General features: G+C 50.8%; 1 protein-coding gene across 12 annotated transcripts in view; it reads left to right on the forward strand.

The window, feature by feature from the left end:
• MYOCD (myocardin) overlaps window positions 1-26,767 on the forward strand; it is a 224,899-nt gene that overhangs the window by 173,706 nt on the left and 24,426 nt on the right. For 4 of the 12 annotated variants that reach the window (XM_061364257.1, XM_061364599.1, XM_061364507.1 and 1 more), the window contains one exon: window positions 26,274-26,339. In XM_061364257.1, the coding sequence (XP_061220241.1) occupies window positions 26,274-26,339 (66 nt within the window). The other 8 variants (XM_061364908.1, XM_061364416.1, XM_061364986.1 and 5 more) reach the window with 4 other exon arrangements.

Here is a 26,767-nt window from a genome sequence, read left to right on the forward strand (position 1 = left end):
TCTACAGTGAGGTAACAACAACAGGAGGCGTTTGGACGTGAGCTGTGCAAAACCAGGACAAGGGACACCCCTATCTGGAGGAATTTAGCATCTCAGTAAAACCCTTGTGGGAGAGAAAGTGGGCCAAGAAGTGACTTGCTGGAGAGGGACTTCCCTGGGCTGGCAGTGACTAAGGCAGGTTCCCTGAGCATCAGAGCCAACCTGTGCCCTATCTCCTAAACTACTTTCTCCAACTTGATGTGCACCCACCACCCCCTGAAGCCGGTGGCCCTACAGGTCTCCAATCCTCATGTTGCTTCCTGGGATGCTTCTTGATCTGTCCTTGAGGAGTCCTTGCTTTCTCCATGAGACACTGCCCCACTGCTGGGAGAACCTGCTCTTCACACACTGGTTCATCTCTTCCCTTCTGCCCAGAGGCAGTCCCACATCCTCTGAACTCTGCTGTCCATGGGCCATGCTCCCACCTCTGCACACATGAATGAGTGTGTAGGTCTGACAGTTATGGCTGTGCTTGTATAGCAGAAGCGCCTGTTTCTCTGCATGATATAACTTCCATAGGCATACCCAGATCAGGTGTCTTCTCAGTAAGACAGCAAGAGTTCACCAAACGCTACTTTTTCCAAAGGGATTGCCACTTTCCCAAGTGTCTGCTCTGATGCTGCTGTGCCTCTGGAATGCCCCAGGGATCAGCAAGCAGATTGCAAAGGACACTCTCATCCCCTGCACACCAGACACTAAACTGGGGTCTATGGTGGCAGAACAGCCCCTCGTCCCTCCTATCAGCTAGACCTCTCTCAGAAAGGACCCCATCTGTGACGGCTGCTGGGGCTGCTGATAGTGAGGTCCTTAGGTCAGACCATTTCTGAATAAAGCCCCCTATCTCAGCTCAAAATCCTTTCCCATTCCGTGTTTTAAAGCAATGCCTGGAGAGCCTGAGCACTCTGGGCACATTTGGCTAATCTCTGTCTGTGGCTGCCTGCTCAAAGCGCGGCTGATACCTGTCAAAGCGATAGCAGGGGTGGCTTTCCAAAGAGGCCTCTCCTCGAAACCCTCCGAGGGTCACGGCAAGTAGGAGCCAGAGCCCTCAGCCGTTATCTCCCAGCCGTGCTGAGAGGAACCCGAGGTGTGTGAAGGAGCCTTTATCTCCCCAAGTGACAAAACGCCTCAAGTAAATAAGCTACCGGCTTGGGCAAGGTCCCAGATGTGTTTGTGGGGCACGTTTTGAACTGTCTCAGTTCACCGTTGAGCAGGGAGGAGCTCATGGAGGAGCGCTGTGTGCAGCCAGCACAAGTCTTCCTCACACCCCATGGAGAACAGCAGGATCAGGGCATGGGGCTGCCCTGGACTGCCCATGGGAATCACCTGACAGCCATGGCAAAGAGAGCAGTCAAAGGAGGTGTCCCCCTCCACTGGACCTTGGTGAGGGCAAGCTGGCACAGTCTTATCCTGAAGTACATCCATTGGGAATGTGATGTGCGCTGTCACAAAGGTACTGGTCACCTGGGATGATGTGGCCCTTGGAAAGTGAGCCTGGGCTGAAGGCCTCTATGCAGCATCGCTCTGGGTGTCACCAAGGGAACTCTCCCTTATTTCCTTTCAGGCCAAAATCTCCCTGCCCCTCCTTTCCCAAGCAGGAAAACCAGCGAGGTGTTCCATCAGAGGGCAACAGCTCTCTGGCCAGAGCCTATAAGGGCACTGGGTAGGAACTGTTCATTGGGGACTGTAGTGACAGGACAAGGGGTAACAGGGGAAGTTTAGATTGGAGGTGTTCCCTGGAGGTGTTCAAGGCCAGGCTGGACAGAGCCTTGGGTGACCTGGTTTAGTGTGAGGTGTCCCTACCCATGGCAGGGGGGTGGAACTGGATGATTTTAAGGTCCTTTCCAACCCTAACTCTTCTATGATTCTACGATTCTATGTGGATGTTTGCTGGCCTGCTCACCATGTTACACACTCCGAGGGTGATGATCACTATGTCTCAGAGCATTATTACTGAGGGCAATGGGCAGGGCTGTACCAGCACCGTCATCTCCCTCTTTTAGCTCTCTCCCAGCTGCCTCTCTCCTTCTCCCGTACGAGGGAAACTGGTGACCAGGGCCCCGGGGTCAGGGCACACTCGGAGGAGCAGGCAGTCCTGCCATGTCCTGATTATGTCATTGGAAGCCAGAAAGAAAACCAGGTTTTTCACATTTTTTCCCCAAATGTCATTTCCATTAGGTCGTCTGTTTCAGCCAATTTGAGCTCTAAGCAGAATTCCCACCAAATTTTACATCCACTATTTTAGGGAAGGGTTTAAAAAAGTGAAAGAGTTTGACTAATTTTAAACGCAGCGTTTCCTGAGGGACACTTAACAAAACATACAATGTCTAAAAACCTTTGCTGTTTCAAAGAGTTCAAAATAACATTCCAGAAGGGATCATTAGAAAAATGTTCCTTCACCGGTCCCGTTCCAGCCGCCGGGACAGGCTGCCTTCCTGTAATGCACCACATTTGTTTTCCATTTAGTTATCAAACCTACATTAAACTGAAATCTCGGAGTAAATGAAATCAAACAAACCTACCTCCTTTCATTATCAGGATGTTTAAGGCACATTAAGGAAGCAGAGCCTGTCTATTTTCATTCCAAACAGGGCTCTAGGTACTAGAGCTCACAAGCTCACCACTCCAAACCCATGAGGTGGGGATGGGGCTGAGCACACCTTTGCTTTCCCTCATCCCACACCACGATGTTCTGCACTATTAGTCCCAGAGACACTCCAAGAGAAAGGTTTTGGGGCTGTCCCTGCCACCAACACTTCAGTATGAAGGCTGCCACTTTCAGGGAATAGAATAAATCTCATTTTACACTAATCCAGGGAGTCTGTGAAGGTCCCTCTGTAGCTTTTGTCTGAAGAATCTGGACCTATCCAGAGATAGTTTATTAAAAGAGGCTGGAAGGGGGTTTATTTCAATCACCCTGCTCGGCAAACTGATAAAATTACCTGTGCTCGGCCCAAATTAAAACCACCAAATCATCTGCAGAATTCTCTTCCTGATATAAAAACTAAAAAGCTTTCCTCACTTGACCAAAAAGATGTGTTTTCTTTTTCCTGTTGTAATTCATTGATTTTAGCATGGCCCCCTCACTCACAATGTGATGTCCCCATCACATTCATGCACCAGTACAAGCAGTCCTGGTGATGGCAGGCATCTGAAAGTCATTTTACATTTGTATTCATCTGTGTGGTGGGGAGTGCTAGTGACAGTGCTGGATCTTTTGGAAGAAAGATCTATTTTGTCTGCTTTACTCCTAGTTGTCATAATACGATTCTCTTCAGATTACAACATTTAATTTTGAACTTGTTGGTTTGTTTTTAGAGAAATAACAATTCAGAATTACTGTACATGTGTCCACATCTGCCCAGAGAGCATGTACTGAAATATGAACTATACAAGGAACTCCATACAACGATGACCTTCTTTTCATTAGCAGCAGATGACATTTCTTGTTGTTAGCAAAGATATTCCAGATTTATTGAAGCGTGGGGGGATATGTCTAGGCCCAAACATACAAACAAAACTATAAATAGTTAGTGAAGAGATGAAAATAGTCTAAAATGAACACAGAACCCAGGAATCCTTCCTTGCTCCCCAGTATATTCAATAGTTCCAGATGTGCCAGGATGACCAGTTGGGGATTAGAGGTCTGAAGCTGCATGATGGTAGGCCCACTCTTCAGACAGAGCAAGTTGAAATAAATGTCCTACAACGCATCCTTTTCTCTATAGTTCTCCCTTACCTGAACAAGTACTTGTGTGTTTCATCAAAGAGACATCTTCCACTTCACTTTGTTCTGCAGATCACTGTTAGGCAGTTGCATTTATTTTACTGCTGCTTCAAGCCCTTTTATCCCTTTGGGTTATATGGTTCTGCAGTCATCAGCACTGAACAGACTTGGATGTTGCAGTGGACCAAGAACCTCACTGTCCTCATGACCTTCACATTATTTTGCTTGTGAGCTGGGTCAAGAAAAAATGTCACATCTGGCAGCCTGTGACATTTCCCCATAGAGCCCTCTGACTGTCCCTGGATGTCCTGTACACAGACTTGTCATACCTTAGACATGAACAGCCCCAAGATTTATTAGTATTATCCATGCAAAAAGCCCCAGGGATGCCTTCCCTAGGCCTTTTCCAAGGAGGCCCAGGTTCATTCGGCAGACTGACAGCATGTTATGTGGTACAAGACACTCTGGATTCATTGTACAGTGGCCAAAGCTGGTACATACTCCAGCAGAGCCTCACTGTCCTACTGACATCCGGCACACAGGGCAGACTGATGGAGATGTGCTGGGCCCACAGCACCACACAAGCAAGAGAGACATTCGAGGCAGAGCTAGGCATTTGAAGGAAGCCACTGTGGGCTTTTTTTTAATGACCTGCCATCTATTCATGAAGCCCTCATCAACTTAAACCATCCCATTGCCACATAAAGACCCCTAATGCTGTCCTCTCTGTGCTGGGCCCACAAAGGGACACTGACACTGTGTTAGATGACACAATTTAGGTTGTAAACGTACAGTAGACATAAAACACTGCTGCCAGTGATCAGATCAGGGTGAACCACAACAAGGAACCCATCCCTCACACGTCCATAAGATGATATTTGCGATGCTGTCCCAGCTGACAAGGTACAAGTTGGCAACAGCTCCATGTCTGAGGGTCTTGACAGGTCACGTCCTAAGACTGGCAGATTTCATAACTCTTTAATATATCTGCTCAGATCTGGCTGGTGTGCTGGGGAGGGTTTAGAAGAGGAGTGGGGAGAAAGCGAGGGCAGGGCACAATAGGGCTTGATCCAGTGCTTGTCAAGTTGCTTTGTACCACTAGATTTTCCTGCATGCTTTCTAATGTCACTATTCAGAACTGCTTGCATCCCTGCCTCCCAACATTCAGACCTGCTGTGTTCCTACCATGCTGCTCCATTGCTCTCACTTCACCAGGAACCTCTTTGCCCCCATTCCTTCCACACTCATCTTCCCGTGCTGCCCAGTGATCAACTGCCCTGCCTGTCCTCTGGGCTCGGCCATGTCTCATGGGAGCCATCTCCTCTCACGTCAGTTATCTGAAAGACAGAATCTAGTCCTAGCTGTCATCTGGGCTTCCTCTCTGCCTAATGGAAAGAGAGCCTTTGCTCCAGAGACCAGCTCCTCCCAGTCTGAGCTCAGGGTGGAAGATAAGCAGAGCCGGGGGCCCTCTGCCAGCACCTGCTTTTCTCCTCTGCCTATGCAGGAGACCTCAGAGCTGAGCCCAGCATCTCAGACAGCCAAATGGGGAAGGATGAATGCAGCTTTCACATCACAGCAGCCTTGCTGCTTGCAACAGGGCACAGGGAGGAATCACCCCTCACAGCCAGCACGGGCCATGTGTGGGGTTCTCACAGAGCATCCTCCTCCTCATCCAGAGATGTGAGGCTCTGACAAAGCCCTCAATACTTTCAAAGACCAATAAAAAAGTTAATTTCTGAAAAGAGGTTTGGAAGAATCTATTGTAAAGAACAAGGATGGGCACCTGCTTTGGGTTTATTTTCCCTCGGAATGGACAGGAAAAGGCTTTTCAAGGCAGTGTGTGAAATGATTTTGTTTCCAAATTTTCCTGTTTACACAGCAGCTCAGAGACCTGTCCAAGTAATGTTCCTGTTTGTTTACAAGTCAGCAGCAGGAAGCTCCCTATTACCACTGCTTTAATGTCTGCTCCTTGGAGACATATGAGCACAGGGACCTAGAGCTACCTGTTGTGCAGTACAGTGCTGCTCTGTAGGCAGCGGGCCTATCCCTTGCCATTTAGAAGAAACCAAACATACTTTAACGTTAAAAGGTTATACCTAACATTGATTTTTATTTTCATAACCTTTATAATAGGTCCCACAGTTATATCAAACCTGCCCAGTTTCTCTTTCTGTTTATTTGGGGTTTATTATCCTGGAAGAGGTTTCTTGGGAATTGTGTGTCCCCGCTGCAGCGCTGCATCAAAGCCTTTGTTCAGGTTGTTCATCTCCAAACCTGTGTTTTGCAGACCTTGGCACCTCCCTACCCCTCCCCGGCTGGGAGGATTTCAAAGTCTCTGCTTTCTCTCCTGCTCAAGTAGCCTGAACTAATTGAAGCGGGAGACTTGAGGAGGCTGCTGTAAATAGGATTAACCCCCAGCTATCCTGGCTTCACAGTACAGCTCCCACTTATGAGTCAACAGTGGAAGAAGATGCATCAGATACCCTGGGTGAATCATAGAACCAACTGGGTTGGAAAACAACTTTAGGATCATCAAGTGCAGTCGTTCCCCAGCACTGCCAAGGCCACCACTGACCCATGGTACTGAGGCCTGGTCTCCACGCTGTGTGAACACTTGCAGGGACGGTGCCTGCAGCCCTGCCCTGGGCAGCCTGTTCCAATGCCTGAGCACCCTCTGGGGCAGGAATTGTTCCTCAGCTCCATCTAACCCTGCCCTGGTGCAGCTTGAGGCCGGTTCCTCTTGTCCCATCCCTTGTTCCTTGGGAGCAGAGCCCAGCCCCTCCTGGCTCCATCCTCCTGTCAGGCAGTTGTAGGGAGCGAAAGGCCACCAGGGAGCGGTTCTGCAGCAGCAGCAGCAGCAGAGCTGCCCTGCAGAGGCTGCAGGAGGAACGGTGCTCTCGGAAGCTGGCAGCTCCGGTGCAAGCTCTGCTGCAGATGATGAACAGACCCGAGAGTGAAGGGAGAGCTCCCACAGCCCCTGTGCTCACAGCAGTGCTCAAGCAGGAGCCGAGGTGCGAGACAGCAGCAGCCTGAAACCGTACACATAAACAGCACGGGCAGATCCCCTGAGCAGATCGAGCTGCTCCCAAAGGATGCCATGGCAGGGCCCACAGGGAGCCTATAGCTCTGACATATCCCCTGCTGGGTGCAGGCCATGCCCTCACTGCCTCTCACAGTGCTTTGGAGGAGTCAGAGCCCTGCAGAAGTCACAGGTTTTCTGGTTGAATATTATTTCACGGTGGGAGAACTGGGATAGAGAAGGTCCATGTGTGACAGAGCCAGGGTAAGTGATGCCTGGGAGCTGGGGGCCTTCGGGGTGCTCCTGAGGAAGTGAGGGAGCTCAGAGGGCTGGGAGCTGCTGGGCACTGAGACAAACACCATCACTCACAGGCTCCTGTTCTGCCCCAAACCACCATGGCCACACTCAGTATTCCTGCCTCTGGGCTGATGGGATGCTGAGGAACTTCTCCTACAGCTGGGGAAGGTCCGGGCTTAGGTGTGAGAAGTAAACAGTGACAGGGAAGGGCACTTGAAGCATCTGTGATGGGGCCAGCACCTCCATGAGGGTAAGGACCATTAGCCTAAGGAGACAGGAGAAAGATCCTGTCCTCAGAGGCTCAGGTGGGATCAGCATCAGAGCATCCATGTGCCTCAGGAGCTCATCTAAGCCCAGAGGTCACCTGGGTGAGGAAGGCTGGCAGCGCCACAGGCACAGTCCTCCAGGAATCTGACAGTGGGAGTGAAATTTGGGATCCATCTGCACCCTCTTCCATGGCCAAGGCAGGCAAGCAATGCCACAGGCTTCAGTGAAATGATGCATCTAATCCGCCTGAGTAATGCTAATGCAAGCCTCTTGATTAGTGTTTAGAAACCAGGCAAACAATTGATTTAAAATAATTGGTAAATTATGATTAAATAAAAACATTTATACAAAAGAGTTTGTCATTGATATGGTTAAATAAATATTTGTAGAAGTAACTTAGACTTGGCCCCGTGCCTGGGCGATGAGCTCTCTTGGGCTGGCTGTGGTTTCATTTTAATAAAGACCAGAAGGCATTCCAGAAATACATAATGCTCCCAGCCCATCCGATGTATATCTGGGGCTTTAGCTCTGCTTGCCACTAACCCGGGCCCAGCTTTGCTTCGTATCACTCCCTAGTGCCTGTCACCCCCCTCCGCACAAACACCCTCCTTCCTTAGGGCTGAACCACAAAACAAGTGGCTGTGTCAAGGTAGTTTAATGGGCTGGAGGGAGGGATGTGGATGGAAATGTTCAACTCACTGATGCTCTCCCACCTGGTTGGAACAGAGGTAGGGCTGGGCTGGCTGCTCTGCAGGGAAACCTCAAGCTTTGGAGCTGCTGCAGGGCTTACAACAATACAGCTCTTATCTGGCCCTGCTCTGGGGAGGGGGGAAGACTTCCAAGAGCTTCACCAGGGGGTTAGCCTCATTACGGCAGTTCAGAGATAAGGAAACTGAAAGGAGATGTGACTTGCCCCGAGTCCTGATGCAGAGGGAACAGAAGCGAGGTCACCCCATGGGGCTGGGGCTCTGTGGAGCCTCTGCAGCTCTCGGGGTGCACTGCCCTGCTCCAGCACAGCCCCCTTGGCTCTGTTATCCTGAGGGATCCTGTGTCATCTGAATCCCATGGACTCACAGGACTTGTGCAGCCCCTCTGGACACCAGCATGCTGCTGTGTCCCTCTGCAAGCACCCAGTGAGCACAGGGTGAGGGTGGGACACAGCACAGCCACCAGGTCATCTGGAGGGCACAGAGGTGATGCTGATGCTGCCATTGCTCCTCTCCCTTCATTTCTAGCCAGACATGGGAGCTTGGAGGAACAAAAACCCCTTCCTGCCTGCTCTGCCCATCCAGCAAAGCACCCAGAGGCTTGTCATGCAAAGTGCACCAGCTCAGGCCTGAGGTTCTCATGTCCAATACTGCTCTCAATACTGGTCCTGCAGTGGCTTGCACAAGCCTGGCTGATGGGAAACTTGTGGAGATACCACCCTGGCCCCAGCCTTCCCCCCGTCATGTTTTGGCACAGATGCCTGAGCACCAACGCTGCCACAACACATGCTTGTCCGGGCTGGGGCAGGGTGAGGATTGCCCAAAGGTTCACATTTTGCCTGGTGTTAAAGGCCAAGCATCAGTGCACACAGCAACTGCCTCGTTCGCCATGACATGCCTTCAGGAACACAGAGCCAACCTGCAGCCTAGACAGTGCATACAGCATGTCTATAGCATTGTCTGGAACGTGAATCACAGAATCCCAGACTGGTTTGGGTTGGAAGAGACCTTAAAGCTCCTCCAGCTCCAATCCCTGCCACAGGCAGGGACCCGTTCCACTGGAGCAGCTTGCTCCAAGCCCCTGTGTCCAACCTGGCCTTGAGCACTGCCAGGGATGGGGCAGCCACAGCTTCTCTGGTGTGCTTAGGCTCTGGGCTGGGGTGACCCGGCTGTTCAGGGAGGAGGAGAAGTTTGGGGGATGCAGGAGGAAGGACATGGGCAGCCAGCCATAGGCTTGCTTTGCACCATGCACGAGGCACTCGTGAACAGAAGTAAGTCCCAGCTCTTTTGTCCCTGCAGCATTTGAAGTTCCCCCAGGCACTGCTGCCAGGGGAGCTCAGCATCTGCGACCACGCTGCTTGTGGCCCAAGACATCAGAGCAGCCGTGGGTACTAGAGAAGTCCCCTGAGCGAAGCACGTCACCACCCTGCCATCCCTGCCCAGCTCCATTGGGAAACCATCCCCAAAACATCATCTCCGGTGGATTAAAATAGAAATAGCCTGCCCAGGCTGTGGGACACACAAACACACGGCCCCACTCAGCATACTTCTCCTTCAGTTATGCCTGCAGGAAATCAGTGAAGCCTGTCCCCACTCCTCCTCCCCACAGGGACACAGGGACAAAAGCCTCCGCCACCTGCGGGTCCACCCCAGGGGCACACGGTGCTGTTGTGCTTCCCTCCTGCCCAATGCAGTGCCCTGACCTCGGTGTTCCCCACAGTCATGAGTCAGGAGGCAGCTCTTGGCATCCTCCAGCCCACTTCTGCTTCTGCACAGCATGGGCCATGTGTAGCCTGGCCCTTCCCCCTGCTCTGCATGGGCAGAAGGCGTCCTCTGAGCACAGCCCACTTGACTGGAGAGCTGAGCTCAAGCCAGGATCCCCATCGTGAGCATCACACACACACACACACACACCCGACCTCCCCGGCCACAGACCAAGCTGAGACTCTGAGCCTTTAACTCCTCCTTCCCCCCTCTGATCCACCCTGCCCTGAAGCTCCTGCAGATGATGGAGTGCCACAGGACAGGACGGTGGGTCAAGAGTGAGCCCCCCAGTCAGCCTGCAGCAAGACGGGGTCAACTGTCCATGCATGCACCATCCTGGACCACATGGGAAGGGATGGGCAGGGAGCACGGGGCAGCCTCCAGCACAGTGCCAGGCCGCAGCAGCTCCCGGCATCCCTGCTCCGTAAACACAACAGGCAGAGTTTTACAATCAAATATTTATGCTAGCAAAAAACGTTTTACATAATCTTTAAACAGCTCTGTCATCTCCCTGTGTTCATCCTCTGATCTCTCTGTTTTGAACTGGGATTGGGGAATTGAGCGTATTTATAAAGAAGTAAATATTATGATGAAAACATCAGGCACTTTCATAGTAGCTTTAGTAAAGTGCAGAAGGATTTTTGTGTTCGTGTTGTCAATTGCATAATATCTTCTGGACAGTCATAAATTAAGGGACCTCGCTTGGATGCTTGCAGTGCTGTGATAAATAGTTCACAGCTTGAATTCAAGCAAGGCCTGCCTGCTGTCAGAGTGGGAAGAGCTCATGACATCTCCATCATAAATTCCTGCCCTCAGGCTCTGTGAGGAGATAGGAAGGTGACAGACCAGTTAAATGCCTGGCAGGCAGTGTCAAATTCAAGGTAAATGCCGCTGTGATGGCACTTAACCAAGGCCTGATGCAATCAGAAGGTAAAGATTAGATTGTGTTGGACCATCCATGCTCAGAGTCTCCTGACCAAAGAAATACCATGCTCTGGGCTAAGTCCTGAGCTAGGACCAAGCTGGGGTCATTGTGAGCTATTCCCCAGAGACCACCTCCGCTTCACAGTGACAGCTTTGCTAGCTCCAGCTCAGAAGAACTCTGTCACAGGTCATGGAGAGGACTATCCTGTCTGTTTGCCATGTGAGAGCCAGAGGAGCTCCTTTCTGTGCAATTCACCCCTGGGTTGAGCCTCAGGCATGCAAAGAGAAGCTCATTTCTTTGCAGGTTCCTAAAGACTATGACCAACACACTGATGGAGCTCCGCTGGGGCAGTCTCAGAGCAGAAGATTCATACCTGCCCTAACCTCAGATGGTTGCCGTGATCTGTGTCTCCATCATCAATGCGCAGTTCACCTGGCCCATTGTAAAAGTCTCCATCAGGGAAAGATTGCTTCTTCCACTCTATGAAGGTGGTGACATCCTGGCAGTAGTATCTTCAAAGGATGTCCAGAGCTCTCTGTGAGCTTTGGCTACCAGTTTCCCTGTAGTGAGTGCCCTTTACTCAGTGTATCACAGCTGTATTGGTTACAGGTGGAAGAATGCTTTCCTGAGCACATGCTTATAAAGGCAAATCTCTCTCCAGCCTTTCTCCTCAGAAAAGGACTTCAGGACTTATACCAGCGTGGGGACATTCAGCACAGAGCTGTATCTCCCCAGGGGACCTTCACCAGCACAAGCATGCAGCAAACTGTCACTAGCCTACACGTGGGATGGGGACAGTCAGGATCATGACTCCATTCCATCAGATTTGTTTCCCAGAGCATACTGTGGAGATCCAAAGAACAAGGCCATGGCAGGAGGGCTCTTCTCTAAATGGGGCTGTCAGGTGCTAGAGAGAAGAAGCCAGGGGAAAGTGGGCTTATTCCTACAGGACAGGATGGTCTGAGCAGAGGTGACCAGCAGCATACCAGGTCTGGGGAAAAACTGCTTGCTTGGACAGTTGCAAACATGTTACCAGACCTTTTGCTTAGCATCACATCCAACCCTCGCAGTGAATTCGTTCAGTTTGCTAAATTCAGGGGTTTGCTGATAAACGCCCTCTGTTGCAGCACCACCACCAGCAGTAGCTGGAGCACATGGGTGGAACTGATGGTCCTCTCTGGTGCTGGATCTCCTGTGCAACAAGAAAGCAGAAGGCAGAGCAAAGGGCTCTGCACACCCCAGTCTCACCTGGCAGTGCACCCTAAAAGGGGTCTGGGACACTTCCCTCTCCACAGCCCTGAGACCTGCTGGATCCTGGTCTAAGCCACAGGCACGGTGTCACACGCTGACCCCTCCATGTCCCAGAGGGATCGCACAGAAATGTCAGCTCATTTGGGTCTTTTTCCCACAGATGCAAAGTGACAGAGAAACAAACAATCTGCTTTAAAATAAATCAGAACCATAAACAATAGGGTGTGCTGGGAGATTAGAGAGGAACTGCTTCCTGGTGTCTGGTGAGCAACACAGAGCTGATATCCTCATGGCTCTGGGCTGTGACTTCTCAGTTCAAAGGAATTCCCTACCATGACTAATTTCTTCTGGCATTTAAGGCTCACTCCTTCACTCACTGCAGTAGATATTGTCCTGTTTACAGCAGAGACACTGTAATGCATGGAAACAGGAGAATGGGGAGCAAGACTGGTCTTGGCAGCCTTGGTACTTGTGCTCCTGTTTCACTTTCCAGCGAAAGGTATTAACTGGTGGTGATGCTTGCCCGTTCCAGAGTGGGACAGTGAGTGTGGTGCAGCACAATACCTGGAGGCAGACATATCTAAGGCATTTGAGAGCTGAGCAGTGTGAACTCTGGAAACACATGAAGACCTTATTTTAATACTTCTGGTCTATCTAAGGCTCAGAATCTGTGATCTCAGTGCCTGTCCTCCTTGACTCTAGCCTCTCTGCTTCCTTTTCTTGAGGACATCAAGAATAGACGTGGTCAGGGCTGACTCTCACATAATGACCAGCACAGGAAACACCAGCTCTGGGCTGTGAATTCAGCAGTTGAGTCATCTGTGGAGATGACTCGTTTCTTCGAGGTCACCTTCTAAGAAAGAAGTTTGGACAGTGAACTGAGAGCTTGCAAGGCTTGGATACTGGTGTTCCCTGGAGGAGGAAAGCAGAGACAGAGGCAGAGAGGAAGGGAGGGAAAGAGGAATGGAGCGAAAAAGGGAGAGAGGGAGGGATGGAGGGAGAGAAGGAGGGAGAAGAAAATCTTTCATCTCTTCTACATTCTCAGCCTCTGCCAGGGCATGGCCTTACAGGGCATAGTCTGTGGCTGTTCAGTTCTGGAGAGGGGAGAAAAGATTTATAAGAGCAGGTCCTGCAACCAACATAATGGGACCTTGAATGTTCACCATCTCAGAATCCTGGGGTCAACTAACGGCAGAACCTAAGCATGGCAGTGCTCATGGACTGGCTTGCTTCCCTCCCCTAAGCACCTGTGCAACTTACCTTAACTTACTTACCTGGCTTGGTAAGGTAAGAACATCACCCTCATTTGGGATAAACAACTGGCATGCTATCTAAAACAATCTCAAGGAGAGAGGAGCAGCCATTGCAAGCACCAGTAGAAGAGCAAGAGGTAAAAAGGATGGCGGCCAGTAACAACTCCAGGGCCAGTAGTATTCAGGGGTCTGTCCTTCCTATTAATGTGATTAAGGAGCTGTTGAAATGATTGTAGAAGATGTCTGTCAAATGAATGGGAACAAATCTCTGGGACCTGGCAGTCCCAGAGGGCTGCAGAACTCTGCAATATGCAAAGGCATACATCTGAGCTAAGCACAGAGTGAGGCCCAACATCCCATTCACCACGGGTGGGAAGAGAGGTGAATCTGATGCTCATTTTTACAAAAGGCTCCAGTGAAGACCCAAGGAACTATAAATGAGGAAATGTTCATTCCAGTTTGCAAATAAGTTGAATAGGTTTAGCAGCTATATGGAGGAATTCTATGTGTGAGGGTTATCATGCCCACCAATTGCTGGGAGAAGGCTCCTAAGCAGAAACGTTAAGGAAAAGGACTGATGATTCAAAATGACTAAAGCAATTAGAAGTAAATCTGCCTGCAAGCAGTTGCAGAATGCTCTCTCCATGCTGAATGCCTGAAAGATGAAACATCAGATGAGATTCAACATCTGTACATGTAAATAATGCACAGGGCAGGGAAATGACCAGTCTATGTATTGCCACAGCCAAGAGTCCAGCATTAGAAATTACCCCTTAAGGAAGAGAAACTGAGGTCACTTCAAACTTGAGAAATGGCAGTTCAATGGCTAGTGACTGGCTGCCAGAGTGACCGGTACAATGTCTTAAAGCTCATCCAGTCCCAACCCCTGCCACGGGCAGGGACCCCTTCCACTAGAGCAGCTTGCTCCAAGCCCCTGTGTCCAACCTGGCCTTGAGCACTGCCAGGGATGGGGCAGCCACAGCTTCTCTGGGCACCCTGTGCCAGCGCCTCAGCACCCTCACAGGGAAGAGCTTCTGCCTAAGATCTAACCTGAATCTCCCCTGTTTAAGTGTAATGGGCTCCATCTGCTGCTCTCTGGCCATCTTCCCCAGCTGAGGCAGGACACATACCGGTATCTTGAATGTGCTGGGATTTTACTCAACTGTTCACTTTTTCAGCTGTGCCTTTTGTAGCCTCTACCCCATCTAAATAAATAAAATAAGTAAGTATAGTGCTTGCTGCTTTTTCTTACTGATCCTTGTTCACTTTTTCTTGTGTCTTCCTGATTTTGACTCATCTCAGTCTCAGTCATCTCAATCCTTTGCTTCCTGCCTTGGAACAACTCTGTTCTCCCTGCACTTGTGTGGGACCATGTGAAAGAATGTTGGTTCTGGTTTATTCACTGCTTTAGAGGCACCTCCAGAGTGCTCGGAAGAATTATGAGCCCTGGATAGAGCCTTTATCCATCTCACTCACCAATCATTTTAGTTAAGGGGAAAAATAATTTAGTTAAGGGGAAAAAAGTCCTTTGTCTTCATTTATCATTCAGGCAGGGAACACATCTCCATGAAAGAGGGAAGACTGCAATACTCAAGAACTTTAGGGTCCCAAAAGGCTCCTGCACTGTCTACATCCTCTGTGTGGGGTCTTGTGACAAATCCTTTTCTGTGTAGAGGTGTCAGCAGGGAAAATGTGCTGGTGGTGGAGGTGATGGGAGAATCCCATCCAGCAGCGCCCTGCAGCTGGGACCAGGCCTGTCCTGCCAACCTCCTCAAGCATTTGGTACCAGACCTGGAGCTCCTGTGTCCATCCTTCACACCTGCAGATAGTGCTGAAGGGGAAGAGGGTCCAGTCCAGGGGGGAATCGGACAAGGTGCTGCGCACCTTGGGCAGCTCATCAAAGCCATCTCTGCTGATGGCCTTTTACTGCCACAGGGAGATCCACCCCAGGCAGGATCACACTGCACAGTGTCTCCATTGCGCTCCACTCCTCTTCCACTGAACTCCAAAGACTGGAGGTGGATACTTGCAGACAGAGAAGGTTACGAACATGAACCATTCCAGCAGCAGCAAGAGGGGACTGAGAAAGCAGAGCTCATTCCCACAGGAAGAGGTAGCATTGGAGCGAAAAAGTCCTGGACACCCTTCCTCTGGGCTGCTGGATGACATGTGCATCGTTGTGGTTGGTGTGGAACCAGGGAAACATCCATCACGTCTGCAAATGGTCCTGAAGGGGTAGAGGGTCAGACCAAGGGTGAGATCAGCCCGAGGTGCTGTATGGACAGAGCCTCCTCAGGCAGGTCCAGCTAATGCACAGTGGAGGAGACATTAGGAACCAGCAGGTTCCAAAGGGAGCAGGGATACCTGAGCAAGTCTTTGGCCAGATGTTTAGGAATATCCACTGCATCATATGTAGCATGACCAGGAAATCACAACCAGCCCAGGACAGGTAGATGGCTTGGCTCAGGACATCATGGGCCACATGAGGACCCACAGCACTGAAAACTGCTGGGGCACTTCCAGAATCAGAGCTTCTGGGGCCACTGAGTTTCTAAGGTCTCTGGCGACGTGGGCCATCTGAAATGGAAGTCTGTCTGGAAGCATATCTGGAAGTCCTGAAATTCCTGTCACCAAGCCAAAATGTTTCAGAGGACTTCCCAAACACACAGGATAAAAAACAGTAAAACCACCACCAGCACCACACACACACACACACACACACACACACAAAACCCCACAGCCAAACAAACATAAACCCCAACAAAAACCCAAACCAGGCCTGAGGCAGTTTTCAGGTGGGTGTTTATCATCTAGCAGCTTCCCAGGTGAGACCCATGTGTCAGGGAAGCTGAGACCTGTCCCTGACTTAGCTTGACTGCTACCACTTAGGTTCCAAAGCAAAAGGTGCCATCAGTTCACTGCCTTCCACTTGCTTCAAGTGAACCAGACATGGGTCTGGGGAGGGGGAGCCTCAGAGGATCTGTATCTCTTCACTTTGTGTGTTTGCAAGTTTTTCTTCTCTGAGAGAATGTCTGGAAGGTGGAGAAGCATCTTCCATGGCAGCTGTGCCCAGCACATGGCTGTGCCCAGCCTGCTTGGGACCACCATGCTCACCTGTAGCACAGGAAATGTCAGGTGAATGTTTAGCCCTGCCTCCTCTGTGTGGCATTGTCCTGAGTGTCTGTGTGTGTTACAGAACACAAGGACAGTTCTGAGTGCCTGCAGCACAGGCCACCTGAGCCCCAGTGTATGTGAGCGTCTCAAGTGGAGCATCCTACAGATGCTCAAAAGCATTCTACAGATGCAGCCACATGTTGACAAAGGTGTGCACTGAGCAGTGCAGCCTTGGGCTCACCTGCCTGCAGGAGGGAAGCAGAGACAGCACACCCTGAGCACCCCTGTTCAGCTCCCCAGGACCCCTGCAGCCCTGGGTGCAGTCTCCCTCTCTGGAGACATCCCAAGCCCACCTGGACACGTTCCTGTGTGCCCTGCTCTGGGTGGCCCTGCCTTGATAGGGGGTTGCACTGGATGATCTCCAGAGGGCCCTTCAGCCCGAATGATGCTGTGATTGTGTGATCAGCACCCAAACACTGTGCCAAGGGGCACATTTGCTGAGCAGCCACATCCTCTGGCTCCCTGTCGGGAAGGGCATCCAACACGGTACCCACGGAAGGCCCTGCACCCAACCACCCAGGACTCTTGGCCTAACCCCAGCCCTTCCTTCATGTGAGGACCCTGCAATCCCTCCACGCTGCAAAGAGTTAAGCCCTCGCTGTGTTGATATTTCCAGCAGCTCCCAAAGCGGGGAGCGCCCTGATTGGCTGCGTAGGGGCCGGTAGTAATTAGGATCAGATATCCAACTCCTGTCTTTGCTGAGACCCTTCCCGATAGTCGCTGCTCCCCGCTAGACGATGACATCAGCCAGGACACCCGGCTGCTGGTAGTAAACTCCGGGCGGGAGGAGGCTCCCGCCAGCTCCACGTTCATTAGTTCAACCCAGCACAGGGGGAGCAGTTGGTGTCTGTGGAGGGTCAGTGCTTGGATGGGACCAACTCTTGCAAAGCCACTTGCTGCTTCTTGCCAACCCGCTGTAAAAGCACCCCGAGAGGCCAGGAGAGCTGGATGAATCCTGAGCACCAGCCGTGGTCTGGTCGGCTTTTCCCTGTTGGAGGAAGTTAATGGTTTAAGTGAGGGGCGTCTGGAGCTGGTCCCCGAGTCACCATGACACTCCTGGGGTCTGAGCACTCCTTGCTGATTCGGAGCAAGTTCAGATCAGGTAGGGGAAACCTTGAGATTTCTCTTAAAACTTCTCTCTCGGCAAGCCGTGCCCACAGGCTGGTTTGCGTTGAATGTTTTGGAAGCAGCATGTGAGTAACATACTCAAGGGGTCGTAGAGCTGTCACGGCTTTGCTCTTACAGAGGCGATTCCACAAGTGGAGAAATGCATCTTCCTTCCTCTCTGCTGCCTTTCCGTTGCTTTCTTTTCTCTTGTTTTCCTCCTGTTTTTTCATTTACTCCGGTCTCTGTTTGTGGTTTATCCTGGTAAAACTGCAGCTCCCGGGTCTCCTGCCCTGGCCCTGCTGCGAAAGGATTAGGGCAGGAAGCCAAAAGGGCATCTGGGATAAACAAGGCACCTAACGCCGTCTGTATACTCCAGGTGCTCATGTGGGTCTGTCTGTGAGAGCCACAGTGGGGACGGGCCCGGCAGCCCCTCTGCCATGCAGGCAGCTGCCTTTGGGCCATTAAGTCGTGACTAATTGGAGAAAAATGAATTTGAAGAAATGCGTCATTTTTAGAAGTAAAAATAACAAATGGAACATGAAAAGTATTTAAAGTGACATCATCAGAGAAATAAAACCAGAGCCACACAATTGATTGCCGCTCTCGGAGGCTTTGCAAGCAAAACATGCCTCTGTCTCCTAAGTTAGGGGAAGCACCAGTACGGGGCTTCTCAGAGGACGCTCAGCGTGAGTGAAGGTGAGTGAAGGTGAACTATGGGACGGTCACTTCTAAACCAGACCCTCTGCTGGATATTCGTGCCTTTATTCACTGGCTTTATTTATAGTAAGTATGCCGGGTTTGTGAGTGGGTATCTTGGAATTGCAATGACCATAACATCCTGTAATATTAATGATCATGTCAAAGATATGTTCTCGACGGGCTTTCTCTGAACCTCCCAGAGGTGAAGTGGATATAACCTGTGAGGATGTTCAGACAACCCAGCTGCGTGTGCCGTACGGGATGCTGTAAAACCGGACAGGGCAGTCACGCTGGCCTGTCACCCACACTGTGTGTGTATTTTTGCCTCCTTGTGCAGTGTAGATAATGAAATGAGAGATTTATGATACTGATGGTAGACATGAGTGGTGTTATCGGGATCTCTTAGATAGCTGGGTGGTCAACTTAAACTTTGTTTTCTCAGCAAATACAAAGTTGGCAGTTGGCTGAAAACCCAAGAGTGTGTGTGCAAACACAAGTGTCCTAGTCTGGCTGAATTATACAGAACTTGGGTCCAGGGCTTTGGTGTGGTTTCCATATCGTTCTGATCTTACATTTCATTAGATTAAGTCATTCCTTAGATTTTGTTGGTATATTATGGTACATGGCTGTTCATTTGAAAAAGAATCTAACTATTCCTCCAGCAACTCCAAAGCAACACTGCCACCTTTCTGACGAGAGGAGCGTGGGCTCTGTTACATGTCCCTGCATTCTTTTCAAATGAACCAGTATTGGTTTTAAGACTCGTTTCTGGTTTATTTGTAAGCTGGCTTTATGTTGGAACCAACAATGGGATCTCTAAACATGTTTTTCGAATGATTCTCCAGTAAAAGTAAACTTTGCGGGTCTTTACGTCCATAAATTCTCGTGCCTTTCAGCATTTCTAGGGCAGTCAATTTGTGGGGCATTCTTTAGTTCATGACTTACTCCCACAACTCCCATTCCTCACTGTTGCATGGCGGCTTCCCATTCGACAAGATTCCTCTGCCTATTTATTTTGTTTGAGTGGGGTTTGCCAAAATCCCAAGTATGGATTTGGGATTCCCCACATTGCCTCCCTACTGCTGGGACTGCTGCAGGTAGCGCGGGATGTGGCTATAGCACAGCCCTGGTCACTGCAGTCTGTGAGACACAGAGGGACAGCAGGATGCAGAGGAATACAAATACATCAATAATGCTGCTTTCATAATGCTGCTGCGGTTTTAGTAACATGAGGAATATAGGAGAAAAGCAAATGTCAAATGAGAAGTGGCCGAATCTCTTATATGTAAGGTCTCTATGGGACAGAGTTTACTCTGGTGTCCCTGCTCCATGTGCAGGCTTCAGTAGCTGTGAAGCCCTGCAAGTACGGCAGGAGGTGCAGTACTCCGATTTACTGCCCTCCATTCACTTGGAGGAAAGATGAACCCCTCAAACAACCCATCACCCTGCCCCACACCCCCCTGCATGGCTCAGGGGCTCTGACACGCTACAGGACAGCAGCACAGGGAGCTGTGTAGCTTGCACACAGCATGCAAAGGACAAGCCAGGAGGGATCAGACCCTGCGATGCCAAGCCATAAGGATGCCTCATGATGTGGTGCTGCTTTGGAAAGGGTCTTGTGCCAGCAGGTGTGAGGCTTCGCTTGCTCCCAGGTTTGGAAAGGATTAGCTGTGCTCCATGACTCATGGTGAGCCTGGATCCCCTTTGAAGGATTCCAGGCCAATGTTAACGAGGGCTGAAGTAAATCTTAGTAACTAAACTTTTCCTGTCTCTCCATGGCCTGTACACACTGAGCAAGACCTGTGTGTGCTAGAGGCTTCTAGAGATCTATGACATACTTGTTGTTTCCTCATCCCAGAATCCCTTTAATCTCTGTGGCGCACATAGGCAGAAAGGGGAGAAAGGATGTGGCAACTAGAAGATGGTGGCACATAGATGTACCTCCGAGAGTGGCATAAGTGTCAGCTTTCCTGCCTCTTGCTTCCATCTGGAAGCATCAGTAACAAGAGCAAGCTTGTCCAAGAATGGCTCATCTGGTGGAGGCAGCGGCTCTTTCACACAGTGCCCAGCAATGCTGCCTTGAATCCCACAGTGTTTTCTCCTGCTCTTCCCTCTCCAGTGGTTCACAGTGCCTGCACAGCCATGCAGTGTGGACACACAGTAGCTACCCCAGTGCAGGGCACCAGGAACCACTCCAGAGGAGATAGATCAAATCACCACCATGCTGCAGGCCTTCGGGTTCCCCCTCCCCTTCCTGGAGGATTTGTGTACGCATTTGTTTTATCTCTTTTTCCAAAGACAAATGCACTGATCTGAGGTCATCCTGACAAATTTTGCAGGAATGCCGATCCTTCAAGCCTGCCATGCTGCCCCATGTGCTCCAATTGTCAATGGGATTGCACTAAATCAACTAGGACATCTACGGGCTGTTCCAGAAACATATTTAACTCTTCCCAGAGACAATAATTTATGTGCTCTCCTGCTTTGAATACAAACCAATTGTACTCCAGCAGCGAAGCGTTGTCATCGGGCAGAGCAAACAAAGCTGGCAAACGCAGACTTAACCTTAACTCTGACCTTTTCTGTCCAGAGATATGAAATGAGAGTTTACAAGGCCAACATCTGCATAACATCAGTGGTGGTTCAGATAATTGGTGAGAAGTGAAATTTTAACACCCTAAATATGGCTCTGCATGGCTTGGCATGGGGTAATACCCAGGCCTAATTGTGGACACATGGTGTGAACTGCAGAGGAGACTTGCCTGGCTCTATGGAGGAGAGGGCTCATGCTTGCACACAGGGCTTGAATGAAGCTGGGTGAGGTGGGAGAGGATTTTATTCTGTCTGCCTTTGGTGGAGAGGATGATTCAGACCAAAACCAGCAGGTTAATAAAGGCAGAAGAAAGTAGGGCTTGGTGGGGTGGCAGGGCAGGCAGTTTGGCAGAAGCTTTATTTTCATTTTCCTGGTGTTCAAAGATGAAGAGTGTGCATGTGTTTCCCCTCAGCCCATGAACTTGTGCAGCCCACAACCAGAGTGTGTGTCCAAACCATGGCCTCTCTATGACCGGTGACACTGTTTCATGAAGTTGTTGTAAAACATGGACTTGATGTACATCAGTTTGTGCTTGGTTTTGGTTTTCTGGCAGCTTGTACCTTGGTGGCTTCATCTTATACCTTGGAGGTTCAGCTGACAGCCATGTGCTTCTCTCTTGGTCAGGCATGTGTTATAGCACAGGCTGACATGTACCTCACTGTGCCTGAGCAGAAGGGTGTATGGGCTGCTCACAGGGATGCTGAAGGTATGACCCCAAGGAGGGCTGATGACAGGATCATGGTGAGGTTGGGGTTGCATGTTATGATGAATACAGAGGTGATTTCTCTTTAGTGGTGACGTGCTCATTTGCTAGTCAGGTGTGGGCCTATGTCTCTTCCTATGACAGATCAGTGTCATCCACCTCAGAGTGACTCCACATTCATTCAAGTAGAGCCTCCATGTCAGGAGCTTGATGTCAGCTTATTGCTTATGACTGAGCACTCCTGCTCCAGGCTGCCCTGCCCATGTGGACATCCTGCTTTGAATACAAGATCCTGCTCCTGACATAGCTGCAGGAAACAGCCGCAGCCTGAAAAAGATGACAAGCAACATGCCTGCACCAAGCCAGCCCTGCTCCTATCCTGCTGGGGCCTCGGGACAGTCAAAGGGTCCCACTTGCATCTCCCTCTGGGCAGCTTCTCTCCTCCTAACATGCTCAAACAAGAAAGCTTCAGACATCACCTATAAAGACATCCTCAAAGCCAGCAGCAGCCCTGCCTTTCAAGGGAGGATGGGTGCAAAATAGGCCATTTCCTGCAGCCAGTGCCTGAGCAGGGGAGAGCCACCAGGTTCCTCTGGCCCACACCACGGCCATGGACAAACACATGTTCCACATTTGCTCAGCTGCTGTTTGACAGGCAACAAAGCTGCTGCTGTTCAAAACAGGAGTCTGTCCTCCCCATCACCCCATTCCCAATTTGCTGCCAGCTCCCCCTGGCCCCATCCTGGGCAGCACTGAGCTGCCCATCAAAGCCCAGCAGGAACGAGCTGCTGGGGTGGCTGCAGAGAGGACAGTGATTTGCTGCTCTTTGTCAAACTGCTGAGTGCCATCAAGTTCATGAGCTTGGGTGAAGCCAGTGCAATGTGGTGCTTCTGCTCATCCCCTCCACTACACAGCTCAGGAGCAGCACAAGATGCAGGGATGAGCATGCAACTGCCTGACCATCATTTCTGGGAGCAGCAGTGACCTGTTTGCACAGCAATGGCACTGGAGTGAATGTGGTTCCAAATGAGAGTAAAAGTGCTGGAAGGGAGGAAACCAGCAGTTAATGGGATTTCACCTGAAATCACCTAGGAGAGCTGGGAAGAGCTGAAGCAGTGCGGACTCTGCCCCAGTCACTGCCAGGGGGTCTCTCTGAGATAGGGACTCATGCTGGGTTGGAAGTAAAGCAGCAGCTCCTCCTGGGTGGCTCATCCTATAGAGCTGCTTGCTGAGAAAGCCTCAGAGTTCCAGGGAACATGCCCTGCTTGCTACACAAGTGCTGGTGGGAAGGCACAGCTCTGAGAACCTCCTTCTCAGACACAGACCGTCACCAGCACAGAGTGAGGTCAGCCATGGCTTTGCTCTAGTCCTTAACCCCGCATGGAGAGCAGCTCCCAGTAAAGCTGATTCCCCAAAGAGAGGATGGTGCTATGAGTGCTCCAGCAATGCCCCAGCATGGGGGACAATCTGATGGTGCAGGTGAGAACAGTCCCATCCTGACAGGGTGCTGAGCACGGGACTAAAAGTGCCCTGCAGATTGAAGCAGAAGGCGAGGTCTGCCCACTCCTGGGGTGGAGGGAGGATTGGAACATGTCTTTTCCAGTGCATCATCAGGCTAGGCAAGGCCCAAGCTGTCTCTTAGAATCACAGAATCAAGTAGGTTGGAAAAGACCTTTAAGATCACCAAGATGAGCTTTCTAAAGCTCTGGAGTGAACTGCTGGGGAGGAGGATTCAAGTCATGGGCAGTGCTCAGAGCTTGGGCCACCAGAGTGACTGACGACAGGAGGTCTTCTCTGCACTGATAACAGCCCCACTGCACAGGCTGTTTCTGAAAGCCTGATCACTAGAACGGTGCTAACACAGAAAAGAGGGGTATTTCTGACAGAAAAATCACTGCAATAGCTGTGATGTGCCTCGCATCGCCAAGGGAGGGATTTCTCACCATGGGGTACCAGAAGAAGGAGCAGGTTGCTGAAAGCTGTCTCTGAGCTGATGGTGCCACAGGGTGACCAGTGTGGATGACTGCTCCCCTGGGGGTACTTCTCCCCATCCAAGCTGGTGCAGGCAGGCAACAAGGATGCTGGGTGTGTGGGACCAACACTGTCTCATCAGTGCTCCAGCCATCACTCTCTGGAACATAAATGTTCCTCTGAAGCGTCAGCAAAGCAGTTTCCTTTAAAAATAAGAATAGTCAAAAAAACCTTTGACACCATCCTAGAGTGAGTCCCAGCAGCATTCAGAGCTCAGACATGTAGCAAAGGAAGGGAACAGGAGTGAAGCTGGTGTCAGAGACAGCTTCAACAGGTCCCAAGTCCTGTTCAAGAAGAAGCTGCATGTTGGTTGTTTGGATGGTACCAGTGGCTCCTCCAGCCCTGTTCTGAAGCATTGTTGGTTGTAAGGGAAAGGTGCAAGCCTTGAGCTGGCATCCACCAAAACGCAAGCTGCAGCGTGGACTCAGAGGCTGCCGAGAGTGGTGGCTGCTTTACCTTTTCCTGCAGGGATGCTCGGTGTTATTGTTGGGCACTGTGCACAGCTATGTTTCTTCAGATGGTTTGGAAGTTCATGGAGATGGTATGAGGGAGTCAAAGCATGCATCCCACCACAGAAGGAGGACCAGATATGGATGAGCGTGCAATGGTTGAAATAACTGTTTCAACCAGCAAGCTTGGGCTGCTCCTGTCCTAATGTTCTCTGTCAGCATGGCCTGCCCATAGCCACTCACCCATGCAAGAGCTTAGCTCTCACAGCCAGAACAGCTTGTGTCATTGCTGGGTCGCAGCCTTTCTGCCCATCAGCATGAAACACAATTCTGAAACCTTTTCCCTCTGCACAAAATGATTATTAAACAACATCAGGTGCCCTCTGTGAGGGTCTCTCTGCAGTGCTCAGCGCAGGGGCCAAAGCAGAGGCTGTTAGCCAGGCTCTCCTGGATTGTGCACTGGCTGCTGGAAGGGAGTAGCATTGGAAAACCTGGGCTCTCGAGTGCTCCTCCTGGATCCAAGCATAGGGAGAGCCATGGCACTGAAACCTACACATGCTTTCAGCACTTCTTACATCAAGGCAATGCTGACTTACAGCCACCAAAACTGGACATCATAACCATCATTCTGAGCTATGCTTCAAGGGAGTGTATAGCTTCTTTCTCTCTGAAAGAGGCCTTGCTGACAGCTCACTGCACACACCCAGACTTTACCAGGTACTGAAGGATGCGCATTTCCCTCACAGCAAGAATCTATCCTTAGTGTCCTAAGAACTGCTGGAATTTGGCAGATCATGGTCCCATGTGAGGCCTTTACCAAACGCTTGATCTGAATGTGAGGCATGGTTTGTGCAAAGGACATGGAAAGTCACAGGCAGTGGCATCTAATTGGACCTTGTGCTTTGGGAAGTCATCTGGAAGGGATTATTATTCAGCTCCATCCACATCAAGGGGAAGCTGCACTGTAGACATGAGCTGTGGCAGAGCTCAGCAGGTTGCTCTTGAGGACTAAAAGGCCGTTCTTCCTCTCTTCCAGTTCCAATAGCACCTCTCTACAGTCAGCTCAGGGGATGCATCCTGGGGCTGTGCAGGGAATATGCATGCACTTCTATTGTGACCACTGACCAATACTTGTCCTTGTGGCAAGCTGTACTGAGCTTCCAGCAGGAAAATACAGAAGTGAGCTCTGTGTTTCACCTTGTGATACAAGTACCTGTCTTCCTGAAGACAAATATGCAAAAGCAAAGGTGTAAAATATGATCCTAAGTCAAAGTACAGGGTTACCTGAGTGATGGAATGAACTGACTTGTCCTGGGCCAAGCAGAGGCAGGTAGCATTGCACTAGGCAAGCTGCAGGTGTATGATGGGCTATCATTGCATGTTGAGAGCTGCTTCTTTATCAGATGGCTCATCAGTGCTCTGTACCTGAGGCCATGCTGCTAAGCCACACAGTGACCCTCAGCAGTGGTTCATTCCCATCTCTCAGTGCATTGTTTCCAAAACCAAGTTATACTGGAGACTGCAGGTCCCTGGGGCAGTGGGTTCATACAGAGATGGTATTAATCTCTCCTCACCACATCATCTACATCCCCCACGGAACAGTAAGGCTGTCTGCATCCAGTGCTGAGCCTTGCAGGGATGGAATTACACTGCCAGGCCCTCAGGAGAGTCATGGAGTTGGACAACTCTACTCAACCCACAGTGCTGGCAGGAGGGAGAACCTCCCAGCCTCAGGGTTCACAACTGAGCAGCTATCTGAGCTAAGCCATGGCCACCCGAGGCTGCCATCACCCATCACCGGTGCCAGCCAGGGATCAGCCTGACCCAGGCACTAGGGAATTGCCTGGACCAGAAGCAGCCCTGCACAGCTCATCTGTCTGCAGCAGTGAGGATGAGGGTGGTTCAGCCTGTGCAGCTCCTCCTTGACTTGGAGCACTCTGCTGCACCAAGGCTGGTCCAGCAGCAGCAGAGCTCTGTGCCGGAGCTCTGTGCCACACAGAGACCCATGGCACATTGGCATAGAATCACAGAATCCCAGACTGTTTTGGGTTGGAAGGGACCTTAAAGCTCCTCCAGCTCCAACCCCTGCCACAGGCAGGGACCCCTTCCACTGGAGCAGCTTGCTCCAAGCCCCTGTGTCCAACCTGGCCTTGAACACTGCCAGGGATGGGGCAGCCACAGCTTCTCTGGGCACCCTGTGCCAGCGCCTCAGCACCCTCACAGGGAAGAGTTGAAATCCTGCCTCTTTTCCTGACACCATCTCTCTTACAGTTTTGCAGCTACGGCTTCAGCAGAGAAGGACCCGCGAGCAGCTGGCAGACCAAGGCATCATGCCACGTGAGTACCTGTTTGTGCCTTGTCACCCACTCCTGTGTTCATCCTGGGCACTGCTGGAGCATGCTGTGGCACCAGCTGCCTGCTCAGACCCACTCTGCTCTGAGCAGGTTATTACCAGGGGGACTTTGCTTCCTGCCCCATAGAAATATCGGAGTTCCTGTTGCTGGGCAACAGTGCCCAGCATTTGCCACACAGACTATAATGCCACTGCTCAAACTGAAGTCAGGAGAGGTGCTTAGCTTACAGCATCCAAAGCTTCAGGTGCATAGCTCCCTGTCCCTGAGGTCGCTGTAGCAGACTAGAATACCCAGCTCCAAGCACAAGACTCACAAAGCTCTTCATGTAGGCAAAGGCAGAGAATCTCATGTATTCCTGTGAAAGCCAAGACCCTCTGTGGCTGGACCAGACCCACAGAACAAGGAAGAGGT

The sequence above is a fragment of the Neopsephotus bourkii genome, unplaced genomic scaffold (assembly GCF_033783945.1).
Source record: "Neopsephotus bourkii isolate Nb327-2 ecotype Australia unplaced genomic scaffold, CSIRO-AGI_Nbou_v1 NB_5, whole genome shotgun sequence".
Classification (NCBI taxonomy): domain Eukaryota; kingdom Metazoa; phylum Chordata; class Aves; order Psittaciformes; family Psittacidae; genus Neopsephotus; species Neopsephotus bourkii.